The following is a 14,323-nucleotide window of genomic DNA, read 5'->3' as shown; positions in this document are numbered from 1 at the left end:
AGCTCATCCCTCGTATGTTGGATAAATTTCCCAAGGCCTGACCTTTGAGTACATCTTTAGTGTAAAACAGCTGAATACAGGGAAGTGGGGAGACTCTCAGCCTCTGGGCTATGGGTGTAGGTTGGTCCAGGTTTTCTCAAGGGCAGTTTGCAACATACAACAAAAACTTTAGAGAAGCCTGGGCCGTTAGACTTTCTAATTCTACTAGAAAGTTACTCAGTCAAGTATTGTTTAAGATAATTTTCAAGGGGCGGGGCTTTAGCTCAGTGGTTGCGGCGCCTGCCTCGCAAGCGCAAGGTCCTGAGTTTGATCCCCAGTACCAAAAAAAAGAGATAATTTTCAAGATGTTAAAATGAAAAAAAAAAATTTCAAGATGTTAATCTAAATCTCTTCAATAAAAAAGTAATTAAAGGGCCAGGGATTTATCTCAGTGGTTCCGCCGCCTGCCTCGCAAGCACAAGGACCTGAGTTTGATTCCCCAGTACCAAAAAAAGAAAAAGAAAAGTAATTAAATAATGTGGTATACTCATACAATGGAATTTTATCCATCCACCAAAAACTATGAAATTGATACACACACATTAACGTGGGAAGATGTTTAAAGTATCTAGAGTGAAAAAAGCTATTTGAGATAAAGATGAATCCAAAATAACCTCCAATAAGCTACAACTATATACACAGATGTCTTTTTTTTTTTTTTTTTTGAGACGGTGTCACTAAATTGCCCAGGTTTGTCTTGAACTTTCCATTTTTCTCTCAGTTTCCTGACTAGCTGGAATTTCAGATGTATCTCCACCATGCCTGGACCAATAAAGTCTTCAGGGATAAGCAGTATATTAAAGTGTTAAATAATGGTGGGATTAGAGATAGTCTTAATTTTTGTTTCAAAACATACTTGGTTTTTTCCTATTTTTGTAATGATGCTATAATCAGAAGAAACAGTAAGATTATAGAAACAACTTCTAAGTTGTAAGTAAGCAGAGAAAAGTTGCTACAAATAACAAAGCATGAGAAATTAGTGAAAGATTTTTGAGTTCTCAGATTTGACATTAATCATCATTATGACTTAAAAAAAGGAAACATTTTTAGCAGAGCTATATCTTACTGAAAATGATGGCTCACATTAGCTAATAGCCTTGGCATTCATTTACTGTTTGTGGAGTGATTTATTGGAAAAGACAAGTTTGTATAAACCACACTTCTACTTTCACAATGCTTCTTCCTGTTTCTATTTAAATGAGAAAAACTGCAGACTAAAGCGCAAGAGACAGGAGGGCTGCTGTACCAAGGCTAAAGCAAAGCAATTGGAATTCAGTGATTCAGTCTCTGAAACTTTCAGTTAGTAAAGAAACTGAAACTGGAATCACCATGACAATGAATTAACAGATCTCCTGACAAGTTCTCTAACCTTCTGTTAGAAGGTGTGGATTTGAAGGAAGATTTGGTAAGATAAAGAAGGCCCAAAGGGAGTAGAGGAGAAAAAGTTGATTATTGTGCTTAAAGCCAGAAGGGTCATGGTTCTCCCTCAATTTAGCCCTCAGTGCAGATTAGACCTAGGTGGAGAAGGCAGCTGAGACTGCAGTGGCAGTATCTGGTGTGGATGGAGCGACGTCCTCTGTGCACCTACAGGGGATAGTCATTCCTTAGCAGTAAGTACCCTGGCAAACTTGGCCAGTACTGTTGTCACTGTGACCTGCATCAGAGGAGGCAGTTTTGAAGGGAGAGCTCCATCAATTCAATACGCCCTCTTACTGTACTAGGCACACAGTAAGTGTTGGGGAATTTAGAGGTGGAGCATGCCTTGAACGAATGAGGCCCTGGGCTCAATCCTCAGTTCTGAAAAAAATTGTTGGATTCAGATCACATACGCAATTGTTTGAGTTTTACCTTTTAAATTCCATAGATTGAAGTAAATTTAAAGTGACACTTGATTTTTTAAAATGAGAAATGTGCATTTCATAGCATTTTAGGACTATAACATAGAAAAAAATTTATATTAAATGAGCGGATGAGTGATACAAAGACAGAAGAATCTCCTGTCAAAGGCTGAACATATTGACTGCAACAAATTTATTTCAGAGATGGAAGAGTAGAAGCATACTATTTGGTAAAATAAATTCTTTATTCCTAGTGCACTAAATGAATAGGGCAGTGTAGGCGCTACTGCAGTTGGTGTGCTAGCCTGGCCTCCCCCCGCCCACCCCCTGCACAGTATTTGCATTCAGAGCCTTCCACTGAGCTACATCTTTAGCCATTTTATTTTCTCTTTGGAAACAGGATCTTGCTAACTTGCTAAATTGCCGGGACTGGGCTTGAATTTGCAATCCTGCCTCAGTTTCCCAGAGTGCTGGGATTACAGGCACGCACCACCATACCTGGCTTTTTTTTTTGGTACCAGGAATTGAACTCAGGACCTTGTGCTTTTGAGGCAGGCTCGGTGCCACTGAGCTAAATCCCTGGCCCATCCTGGCTATTTTTATATTTAACCAGTTGAAAGAAAGGAAACTTTACACATGAAAGATTTAAAGTATTTTTTAAATCTATATTTCCACAATTCCTTACACACAGATAAGGTGTAGGTGTTCAGGTAATGTTTGCTATTTTACATTTCAGAAGTTGATTGTGAATTTTTGATATTTTAATCCAGTGAAAGTCATGAACCAGAAAAATAGATTATAATTTAGTGTAGATTACAAATAATCAAATAGTTGCTTGAAGATCTACAGAAAATTTTTCATGTAGGACTTTCATCCTACAGATGCATTTGTACTTCTAGGTTTTCAATTAATCAGTTTGTAATATAACCAAAGAATGTAAGCAATCACATATCCAAAGAGGACACTAAAAAAATAGAGGCAGATCCACACAATAAAATACTTTATGGCTGTCAAAAAGAACAAGGTGGTTTTGTGTACTGGTATGGAAGGGTCTTCAAGATAGGTCATTAAGTGAAAACCAGGTAGAGAATGGTGAAAATAAAACAGCTGTCAGCATCACTTACTCTATGCTTGTTTTTACATTGCCTCTCTGGAACAATCCACAGAAATCTGTTTCTGTTCTACAAGGATGTTTTGTGTCAGTTATGAGACTTTTTACTATATTTTCTTTGTAACATTCGACTTTTAGTCCACATACATAATATCACTAATTTAAAAAATAAAAATGTAAAACTGGAAAGCTTAATACAGAATGTGATATAAGGAGAAATATTAGGGTAGTTACTTTATCTCTTGCTCTCCCCTTTAATCATGAACATGTATTTGTTTCCATTCTTTGTCATTAAATATCACAATTTTTCCATGAAAATGCTCTTTAAAGAGCCTTTCTAAAATTCTTTTTTGGTACCAGGGATCGAACTCGGGACCTTGTGACCTTTCTAAAATTCTTATAGTTGTATAGATGAATTAATCACTTAAAAAATCATTCTAGGGCTGGGGCTTTAGCTTAGTGGTTCCGGCGCCTGCCTCGCAAGCGCAAGGTCCCGAGTTTGATCCCTGGTGCCAAAAAAATCTCATTCTAACCTTCCGCTGCCTGCCTCGCAAGCGCAAGGTCCCAAGTTCAATCCCCAGTAGCAAAAAAAAAAAAAATCATTCTAACCAACTAACTGCTATTATATCCAAAGCCACTTTATTTCCCAGATGACACTTAATGCAGATATGTACAGTGGCACAAAATGTGACCCATCTCCAGCTTGAAAAGTTATGAATAGAAAACAAATATTTTTTGTCCTCATCAAATTACAGTTGGTTTTTTTCCCCCCTTTTAAAACTTTTCATACTAAAGTATTAGATTCTTTATCACTGCCTGCATTTCGATCTGCCTTTTTTTTCCCCCAGTGCCCAAGATCAAACCCAGGGCCTCCCACATTAAGCAACTGCTCTACCACTGAGCTATACCTCCATTTTTCTCTCTGCTTCTTGATTTCCATTCTTTCTCTTGTTCTATTCTTTGAGCCTACCTCTTCTCCTTTCATCTTTTTTCTTTCATTCTCACAAACACTTTCTATTTCCTCCTATATGCCTATATTTTCTCTCTTTGACCCTTGATGTGTGTCTTCTGTTTTTTGTTTGTTTCTGTTTTGTTTTTGGTTTTTTAAAAGCCTTTTGTATGGAGAAATCTGCATAGTCTCCCTGCAAAGTGTATGCTGCCCACCCTGGGAGAGGTTCATGCAGCTTTCAGCAGAAGGATGGCATCATCTTGGTGGCAGCAGGAGGCACAGTGGTTTCATAATGTGCCCTAGGCACATGTCTAGCCTGGTTGAGGAGCCCTGTGAGCAGCTGAACTAAGAGAACCTTTGTGTGAGCATCAACTGTCTAGTTTCAACATTAGTAGCCTGGCAGAAGCTACCAGTACTAAGATAGTCATGTCAAATGAAGAATTCCATCAGTACAATATTATATAACATATGTGATAGAGACACTTCTAAGAGGGAAAAGGGACACCATCAGTGATGTGCTGGAGGGGAGGGCCTGGCTCAGCACACAGGTCTGTGGTCACCCTCATCATAATAAACACAGCAGACAAATGAAAGTACTTACCAGTAGCATATCTGGAGCTATCTGGATGGGCACCTGTAGAGGAGAAAGGACAGCTCAGTCAGGGCTGGGCTCCTAAAAGCACTAGCTTCTCAGAAGTTAGAGACCCAGTGGACAACTTGGATCTCATCTCAGAGCCTAAGGCAACATACAGCTAACATAACCAAACTGGTCTTAGCAAAGAAAAAGCAGGGTAACTCACTGAGGTGTTAGGCTACCTTAGAGGACATGCCTTAGAGAAGGGTCAGAAAGATTGCCAGGGCTTCTACCATGACTCCAGACTGGAATGCTTCCATCTCCCTCACACAGTGGGAAAGTGCAGCCAGGATTCAGAGGTTCTTCCCTGGCACGGGTTCTGCCAAGCAGGTTAAAAAGGTTAGCCATGTCCCATGTGAGAGGGGCATTTCATTTCAAGATGCCCCTGCTGGACCACTGGTGGGACACAGAACATGCCAGGCTAAGGGGCTGCAGCAGAGAGAAATAAGCAGAGTAGCTTGGTCAGTCCTGAGTTTGGATTAAATTAAGCTGTTCAAACATCTTGCACCAGATCTGAACCCAAGTCTCAGAAGCAGCAAGTGGGGAACTGGCCTGTCTTCATGCAAAGTTTGGGCTAACCTGGTGTCTCCTTGGAAGTAGAGGGTGTGTGCTCCAAGGTCACTGCTGTTTTCTGAGATGGGGTTTGGGAGGGCTCGTGACTGCCTATGCCCGTGGTGCCTACAGAAGGTGGTTTAGATGACATCAGCCAGGGGCCTGGTACAGTGGCTGTCTCTGTGGCCAGTGTGGTGTCTGACTTGGGAGATAAAGCTGCTGGCTCTGTAGAAAATTCCAAGACAGGGAGAACATAAATATTTAGACTAGTGTCTTCTCAGTACAGCAGAGGGTAAACATAGGGCCCTACTCCAGTGAGCCCACCCCAACCAGCCCTCTCCCAGCAAACTGTCCTTGAGTGGGTTACACATTCATCCACCTGGGCCTTTGGACATGTGAAAACTTAAAGAATACAGTTATTTGTCATGGTGCACATAAAGAAAAGATCTCACAGATTTGAATGGATCTCGCTATTTCTTGGAGAAGGCACGTGAGATGCAGAAGACCTGGCTCCAAAACACAAGTGGAGCTGTGTTTACCGAAGGCAGCTAGATGCTAACTGCTTTTCATGTGATGGCACAACACTTTTGAAAGAAGAAGCCTATGATTCAGTCTGCCTAAACTCCCTGGGGTATAACTGAAGGAAGCATCCTTGTTTAGCTCTAATCTTGTAAGAGGAGGCTGCTGGGCATTTAGGTTCCTCCTTGCCTCTGACTGGCAGATAGCCAACCCAAACAGTAAGGTATGGCGTAACTCTGCACAATTCCCTTTCCATGAAAAAATGGGCCTTCCACCACAACAAAGATGGGAGCTGGGAAATACAGCCCTGGAAGAAAGCACCAGGAGAGACCTGACATGGCCTGTGTGGCCTATGTTCCCATGCTTTCTCAGCCACAGGTTTTGAGAAGTCCTTGTACCCTTCAATCTTTTGTCAGTACCTCACCCTGCCAGCAGATAGAATCCCTCAAGCATTCACATCCAAGTGTCATTGGCCGGGCCACCCTGTGTCAAGAGTTATGCTCACATCTGAGGTTTTGCCAGCACAGTTTTGTCTCAGCAATGGACAACCCACTAAGTGTTTGAGTCATAGGGGCTAGGACTTGGAAAAGCAAGCTACTGGATCATTCTCATCTTGTGAGTTATCCTGATGTGACTCAGATCGAAAAGAGTTTTAGAATTACTCCAGACTTATGCCAGTACCTCAACCTCTTCTGTTTGCAAGCAAGTCACTTGCCAGGAGAAAGACTGTCCTCATTTTGTTCATTTACTTTTTTGAGATGGTGTCTCAGTATGCCTGAGGCTGTTGTCAAACTCAGAAGCCTCTTTTCAGCCTCTCCATCCTCCCTCAAGCTATAGTCCTCAGCTCAGGCTACCTGAGAACCACCTGGGAAGCCTTCAGAGACCCTGATTCCCAGGTTGCCCCCCAGACCAACTGGAGTTCCTCTGTGATCTCACCAATGGCTGGGGGCCATTGCTCTGGGAGTGTGACTAAGTGGGGCAAAACGTGTGGAAACAGAGATGGGCGTACCTGAGGGGAAAGGAGAGAACAAATGGCGGAGAAAGCCTCAAACTAGGTGGTGTGACATTAAAAAAAAAAAAGTTAAATGTAAAATAAGGGTATCATAGGATGCAGGACATACAATCCCAAGATATTTAGCACCCAAGATTTCAAACTTTTTAACATCAAAAACGTGCTCAGGAAATTGGGGTAGGAGATTTCCTAAAACTCATCTGAAATACACATTAGTGGTTTCATGCAATGTTTCTATAGTAAAACATCATTGCTACTTTGCTGATGTTAGGACCTGGGAGAGACAACTCTCTATGGGTCACTCACATTGCTACACATTTTGCAAACCAAGGGCCTAACAACCCTCTGTCTGGACTATCTTCTCAAGGATGTGTAAATAGCAAGTGCCTTAGAAGACAGAAACCACCTCCTTCTGGAGAACACCAGACATGTCAACTATAAAACATTCATGTTTCCTAAGTCCAGGCATCCTCTCCAAGGATCCAGTCTGCTGAATGTGCAGGTATCCATGAAGGTCTGTTTATGTTGACTTTGTGGGCCTGGGAGACAAGGAATTGATGTGAATATGCTGATGCTCCCACTGCCTGTGTTCTGTGTATGAAAGTTCTTTGTCTTCTCTCTGCCTTTGTCAATACCCATGGCACTATGGCAGGCTAATAAGCAAGGAAGTCAAATCTCAGACCCTTCTCAGTTCTTGACAAGGATAAGTATTTACATTAAATATGCACATGACTCTGACATATTAATAGTGGATTCTGAACCAGTACTAATTATGCACATAGGAAATCAAAACAACTTTGGCTTTAAAAACTATTTAGCCCCTGTGAGTTCTTATCCTTGATTTTAATTTTAAAAATGTGTTCTAATACTTAAGTTTGTAGAGGAATACCAGCAGTGGCCCATGAATCAGTGGGGGCACCTGGAGATGGTAGTCCTTGAAGTTCCCAATATTCCTACCTTTTCCAGAAAGGGAGGGGCTCTCTAGCTCTGGGGTCACCCTTGCTGTCACTACTGTGGAGGGCTTTTGGTGAGTCAGGGAGGAATCTCCTAGAGAGAGGATAACCACACGGCATTTATGATACTAAAGGTGGAACCTGGGGTAGCTTCAGAACTCGATTAAATTAAAAACTCAATATGTAAATTTATAATGGTGTTATATGGCTTCCTAGGACAGGTTAGAAAGACAGAAAATAAACAATCAGTGTTTCCCAACCTAAAACACAAACAGACTGCAAATGACTTTTATAACATTTTCAAAAAGACTGCACAGGTTAAGCATCACATTTTAAAATTTTGGGCTGGAAATAATATGCTATCAGCTCAGTTTAATAGTCCAATTTTTTCATGGGAAAATAAATGATCACTCACTAGAATCCATTTGTTTAGCAGGGGGAAAAAAAGTACAAGAGATTAGGGGGGAAATGAAAGCAGTTCTTAGTCACAAAATGTTTGAGGGCCAAGATGAAGCCTAGAGATTTATCCAGACTATGGACTCTAAAATTCTGATTAAGATTCCTTCTTTTCTCCTCACTCCTAGCCCTGTTCAGTGCCTGCAGCTCTTCTCCATTCTGGATTCATTCACCCAAAGGATGTAGAGCTTTGAGGAAACATAACTTTCCCAACAGTGGAAAAGCCCTGATTTTCCACTTCTGGTTCCAAGTCAGTGCTTGTCACTGGGTTTTTCCCTTCAACTGCACTCAAGGCCATCACATGCTGCATTCCCAGCCCTATGATTCCTGAAACAAGTGGAAGGATTCCCTTCCCTTCCCTCTGACATCTGTGTGACTCTCATTCTAGAAGCAGGAGGGCAACACCACAAAATCCATAAGAAAGTCTGGCTCATCCAGAAGTTTCCAGCAGAAGGATATTGCTATAGGATGGCTGCTGCCCATCCCCTGTCCCGGAGAGAAGCTAGGCATCTTCACAAATGTTCTATGAGAATGTATCCAGCTGCAACTGGAGAAGCACTGAATAGTAATGAATGCTTGGTAAATCAGAATTCTTGGAAGACCACTGGTTTTCTCTAGGAAGGAAGAGGGGACCAGAACAGGGCTTAGTATTCCTGGAAATTGCATTAAGTAGCTTCCACCCACAAAGTGTCTGTCTGCTTTCAGGATGATTATCCAGTTGTAGATGGTTAAAAAAAAAATGGGTTCTTCAACCATCCCCATCTTTGCTCTTTTTTTTTTTTTGCTTAAGTTCTTTTATCGGTACATTTTAGGTGTACAATACGTTTACATTTATCATTGGGTGCTTGTACCTGTACATGATGTATCTTGGTTCTTTTTTTTCCCCATTCCCAGTCCTCCCTTCACCCCCTCCACCCTTCCCTATTTACAAAGACTTTGTTTCCATTTTTTCCTTTTCTCATAATTTTTCCTTTTCTTCTTTCTTTTCCCCTTCCCCTCCCACTTCCCCTACCCCTTGGACTTTTTCTTCCTATTTCAAATTATCAATTATTCATTTTAATCATTTTAATCCTTATTTACACTTTCAGTTTCTCATGCTAGAGAAACTATTCGGTATTTACACGTGTGTCCTATTTATTTCACTTAAGAGTATGGCTTCAATATGCATCCATTTAGCTATAAATGTCTCTAGTTTCTCATTCTTTATGGCTGAGTAGTACTCCATTTTATTGAAAAACCACATTTTCTTTATCCAGTTTCCAGCTGATGGGCACTTGGGCTGTTTCCAAACTTTAGCTATTACAAACTATGCTGCTATAGACATGGGTGCACATATATCACTGTGGTATGATTCTTTTAATTCTTTTGGGAAGATACCCAGCAGGGGAATAGCTGGGTCAAATGGGACCTCTAGTCCTAGTTTTTTGAGGTATCTCCATACTGATTTCCACAGTGGTTGCACCAGTCTGCACCCCCACCAACAACAGAGAAGGGTTCCTTTCTCCCCACACCCCCACCAGCATTTGTTATTAGTTGTTCATCTTTGCTCCTGAGTCTCACTATATACAAGTGACTAAGCCAAGGGAAATTCTGCTCCATCCTAGTTGCCTGGGTTGAGTACAAATGCACAGGAACAGTGGTTATTTCCTGCAGTCTACCTCCTCGTAACAAGGCCAAAAGGCTCCCGGGAACCAAGTGTGCTCATGAGCACATGCTCTTGTCTCCAGTGAGGTCTCGTTATCATCATTTCAAAACAGGCACTGATGGTAGTAAAAGTTAATATTTACCAGGGCCTACTTAATTCTACAACATAGTGTTGACATCAGATTCAACTTCTAGATGACCAACAAGAGTTCCAGAAGGTTAAGAACCTTGCTGAGGTTTGAATATGGGAAGTGGCAGAGCCAGAATTTGAACGTGGAGTTGTGTGACCACAAGGCCTGCATATTTCCACCTCCAGGGGTGTTGCTTGGTGGCCTGGTGGCATATTTAATTTCAGACCTCAACATTGATTTCTTGGTCACAAGATGGGATCATCCAGTTTCCACACTGCAGCTCTGCTCTGTTCAGCCTTGGCAGAAGGGTGGGGGAACTGGCTACTTACTGATGCACTTGAGATTGGGAGTTGTCCAGTGGGTGATGTTTGTGGTCTTGTTAAACACACACTCGGTCAAGCTGGATGTGCCAGCTTTCCGCTTGAAACCAGAGTTACAAACATATCGTTCCCTGGAGTGTAAATTGTAACTCTTGACCCGAATGTCTGCATGTTCAACAGATGTGGGGCTAGGACACGTGGCACCTGCAAAAGGGTGAGAGTGAGGAAAGATGAAAAGACTTGGGGTTGTCAAGAGGGGTTCTCTAGGGAACCAGTGGCCATCAATAAAGACCTTTATTGCTGGCACTCAGCGTGTCCCCAGAACACTTCAGGATGAATTTGAGGTTCCAACCATGAGAAAGGTGATCAGGAAAGACACCCACCATATGTATAGAAGCATTCCAGAAGCTTGCCTTAAATGTTAGCCATCCAGCTAGCTAGAGACTGGGGTGGCATCAACAAATCTCTTCTCCATCTCTCCATTTCTCATCCATCTCTATGTCCACACACTCTCTCTCCACACTGGATCAAGCCTTTGACCGCTCTTGGGGATGTCAGATTGTTAATGATGCTGATCTACACCAACAGCCTCCAGATCTGACTTCCTGCAACTCTTGCCCCCTGCAACTCTTTCCCCTATTGTGACACCAGCCTTTGACCCATTTCCACAAAGCAGCCAGTGTAGTCTTTAGAAATGCATATTCAATAACTTTTCTCTTCTCAGGCTGCCTGCCTACTGCTCTTAAAATAAAAATTCAAATCCTTAAGAAGTGTTTAAGGCTCTGCCAGACCTAGCCCCGCCGACCTCTTACTGTCTTCCCCCTCGCTATGCTGGCCTTTCATTCTCGCCTACCCTCTCCTCTCACACAACCCACCACCACTGTTCTTCCTAGCTGACAGCAACCTGCTCTCCTCAGGAAAGCCTTTCTTCACCTACCCAGTAAACCTGGCTCATAGTTCTGTGTTCTTTCCCTCTGTAGCCTCTTTCACAGTTTACATTAAAACAATGAGAGTATATAATTAACAGATGTCTTATCATCTGCCTTCTGAACTATGGAATGTAGATTTCATTCAACATCATATTCCTGAGACTATACAGGACCTGGCAACAGTAGGTGCATGTGAGAGTTGTTAAAAGAATGAATAAACTCTCTTCCTCAGTAACAGCCTTGACCCTGACCTTCTAAAGTAGTGAGTTCAATATGTTTTATTTCTACACATATGGTCAAATCATCTGATTACTGTCACATTTTCAGAAGAAAGTAGAACCAAAGTGGAGTGACCCAGATTGGTCTACTTTGGTAATAGCTGGAACTGGACTCAGACTCCAAAATTACAGCTAAAAATCCTGTCAGTGGTATACTAGCTCGGCTCTATGGAAGTGAAATTTTACCATTTCCTATCTAAGGGCCTTGGGCCGGGGTGTAGCTCAGTGATAGCACTTGTGTAGCTTGTACAAAACCCTGGGCTTCTTTCCCAACACTCCCCTCCCTGAAGAAAGTATAAAAAGTATCTAAGAGCCTGAGAAGGAGAGACTGACATATTGGCCACTTCCATTTGGAGGATGGTGGTAGTGTCATATTTGTTGTTGACTTTTTGTTTTTGTATTTTCTTCCCCCTTTCTCTCTCTTCCCCTCCAAATCTTTGGGTTTTAAGTTTTTTGCCTGAATCTCTTCCAAAACATTTTTGCTTACCACATAAGCCTCAAGTTCAGTTCTATCAACCAATTTTAATTTCAAATGCCTATTTTCTGAATTTCCTGACCTTTTTTGGGTCATTTTTTTTCAGTCATTGTTTTCCGTAATGTTTTCAGATTCAGGAGTTTTGTTAGCAAATTATTTCACATCTTCTAAGTATTGAAATCTTCCCCTCCAGTATTTTTCAAGTCTTAGTGTTTGTAGCACATTTTGGAATAGGGCATTTGTGACCAATCACTTGAGATTTAATGTGTCAGCAATAATTATCATCATGATCAGGTCAGCAATAATTATCATAAGTCACTGTCACCGTGAATACTGAGATTCACTGTTATCCTGTGATTTCTTTTATCTCCATCGAGGCTGGTTGCTATTGAATGGAACAAATCATCATGTACATAAATAGATTCGAAGTTCTCATGTGTTCCAATAGAGGGGCAATCTCCTTTAGCATCCAGGCCTATTCCTCTTAGCTTCCATTCACAGTATTACCCTCAGCTCAATGTCCTTCCTGATAATCACTTTTGTCCTGTATGAGTGTTTAGTTACAGTATAACAAATTTTACATACCTGAGAGGAAAGGTGTTTTAGTTACTTTCCTCATCACTGGAACACAATACCAGCTACCCACAACTTAAAGGAGAAGTTTATTGTGGCTCACAGTTTATAGAGGTTTCAGTCCGTAGTCAACAGATTCAATCCAGAAAGGGGATGGGGAAAAGCCCATGGAGGAAAGCTGCTCACATCATGGAAGCCAGAAAGCTCTAAAATTCTTTTTTCCAGGGATCCTGTGGCTTCCTACTCTATAACTTCTCTTTCCAAACATTGGGAAGGATCACTTATATTTTGATAAATATAGGTTGGGTATGTGTTATCGAATACTTGGGACCAAAAGTGTTTTGAATTATTTTTTCAGAGTATTTGCATGTAAATGATGGACAACCTTGGGGAGAAGACCCCAGAAGATCCCACCACAGAATTCACTGTTTCTCACGTATAGCTTATTCAGATAGCTTGAAGGTAATTTTATCCAATACTTTCAGTGCATCTGCACTTTGTAACTTGTCACATGAAGTCAAGTGTAGAATTTTCTACTTGTAGTGTCTTATTGGCAGTGCAAAGTTTCATATCTTGGAGCATTTTGGGTTGTGTACCCTGGATTAAGGATGCTGAATTGATACCCTTCCCACCTTTTACCTCAACTCTAGCTGTCACTTTCCTGGCTATTTTTAATACACTTAGCAAATGTCTTCTATCACCTGCTGTGAATTTTAGGAATCCTTGCTATTGGCTGGATGAACTCTGTCGTTAATATTTTTCTATCCAGAGGCTACCCAGCAAGGAAACTTGCTTTCAGTTTGAGATACCTGGGCCATTTTGGGAGTTCAGCTTCAAGGTCTCTGGTTAGTAGTACTATTACTCTTTTATTTCTTTATTCCCCAATGCCACAAATCTGTCCTAGTCACTTTCCCATTCCTGGGTCACAATACCTGACACCCACAACTTAAAGGACAAAAGGTTTATTTTGTCTCATATTTTCAGTCTACAGTCAGCTGGGCTAAAGGGAGGAAAGCATGCCAGAGGGTCATAGCAGAGGATAAGCTGCTCACATCATGGTGGCCAGAAAACAGAGAGTAAAAGGAGGAGCCAGGGAGGGACAGACACCCCCTTTCAGGTCATACCCCCAGCAATCCATCTCTTCCCTTCAGGCCTCATCTCTAATATCAGATTTAGTTGTAGTGCCTTTATGATTCAATCACTTTTTAAAAGCTCTTCTTATGAGTGCATGAGGCTTTGGGGGGTATATCTAAACATAAACCACAACAAAAAGATTCACTATAAATGTATACAACTGGAACCACTGTTTTACCCTGGAAAAAGAGTGAGTATTCCTAATCTGGAGATTTTCCTCCCAAGTCTGTCTATGCTACAGACATAGACAGGGTGGGGTGAAGTTATTGTCATCTCTCATTTTCTCTTCTTCCTCTTCCTCCACCATCTCATCCTCTTCCACTTTTCCTCACCACCCCCTCCTTCATACTGGAGATTGAACTCAGGACCTTCACACTGAGCCACATCCTTAGCCCTATTCATTTTTTTTTAAGTCTGAGAGTCTCACTAAGTTGTCCAGACTGGGCTTGAACTTGTGATTGTTCTGCTTCAGCTGCCCAGAGTGCTGAGATTACAAGCGGGCAGTACAACATTCGTCCTCCCCTTTTCTTCTTCATAATTTATATAGATCAGCTGTTATCAATGAGTAAAATAAATTAAATCCAGTTTTCTCACTGCTGGAGGAAGAAGTTTCAATTCTGGAAACTGGGAGGGGACAACTAAAATGTTCCCTATGGTGCTTGAATAAAGTAGAGGTTGGAGGTATCCTATGTGATTACAGTACATGTGTGTGCATTTGTGTACACATTTCTTATGTGAGAGTGACAGTGTGCATATGTACTTGTATGCCTGCCTGT

At 41.5% G+C, this 14,323-nt stretch overlaps 1 protein-coding gene across 5 annotated transcripts in view; it reads right to left on the bottom strand.

Annotated features, from left to right (window-relative positions):
- Positions 1-14,323, bottom strand: part of Il15ra (interleukin 15 receptor subunit alpha) — a 36,596-nt gene that overhangs the window by 9,529 nt on the left and 12,744 nt on the right. For 4 of the 5 annotated variants that reach the window (XR_002398226.2, XR_002398227.2, XR_002398228.2 and 1 more), the window contains exons 2-4: positions 10,168-10,362; positions 5,151-5,348; positions 4,539-4,571 (exon numbers count right to left, since the gene is read on the bottom strand). Coding sequence is in view for 2 of the 5 variants with exons in the window: in XM_013075821.3 (XP_012931275.1) it covers positions 4,539-4,571; positions 5,151-5,348; positions 10,168-10,362 (426 nt within the window). In the remaining 3 variants the exon portion in view is untranslated. Of the gene's footprint in view, positions 1-4,538; positions 4,572-5,150; positions 5,349-7,611; positions 7,702-10,167; positions 10,363-14,323 lie in introns of all 5 variants that reach the window. The other variant, XM_004854525.4, reaches the window with a different exon arrangement.

The sequence above is a fragment of the Heterocephalus glaber genome, unplaced genomic scaffold, assembly GCF_053883595.1.
Source record: "Heterocephalus glaber isolate CG9 unplaced genomic scaffold, H.glaber_assembly_v1.0 deba00001472, whole genome shotgun sequence".
NCBI lineage: Eukaryota > Metazoa > Chordata > Mammalia > Rodentia > Bathyergidae > Heterocephalus > Heterocephalus glaber.
This window is presented reverse-complemented; position numbering and strand designations above follow the sequence as displayed.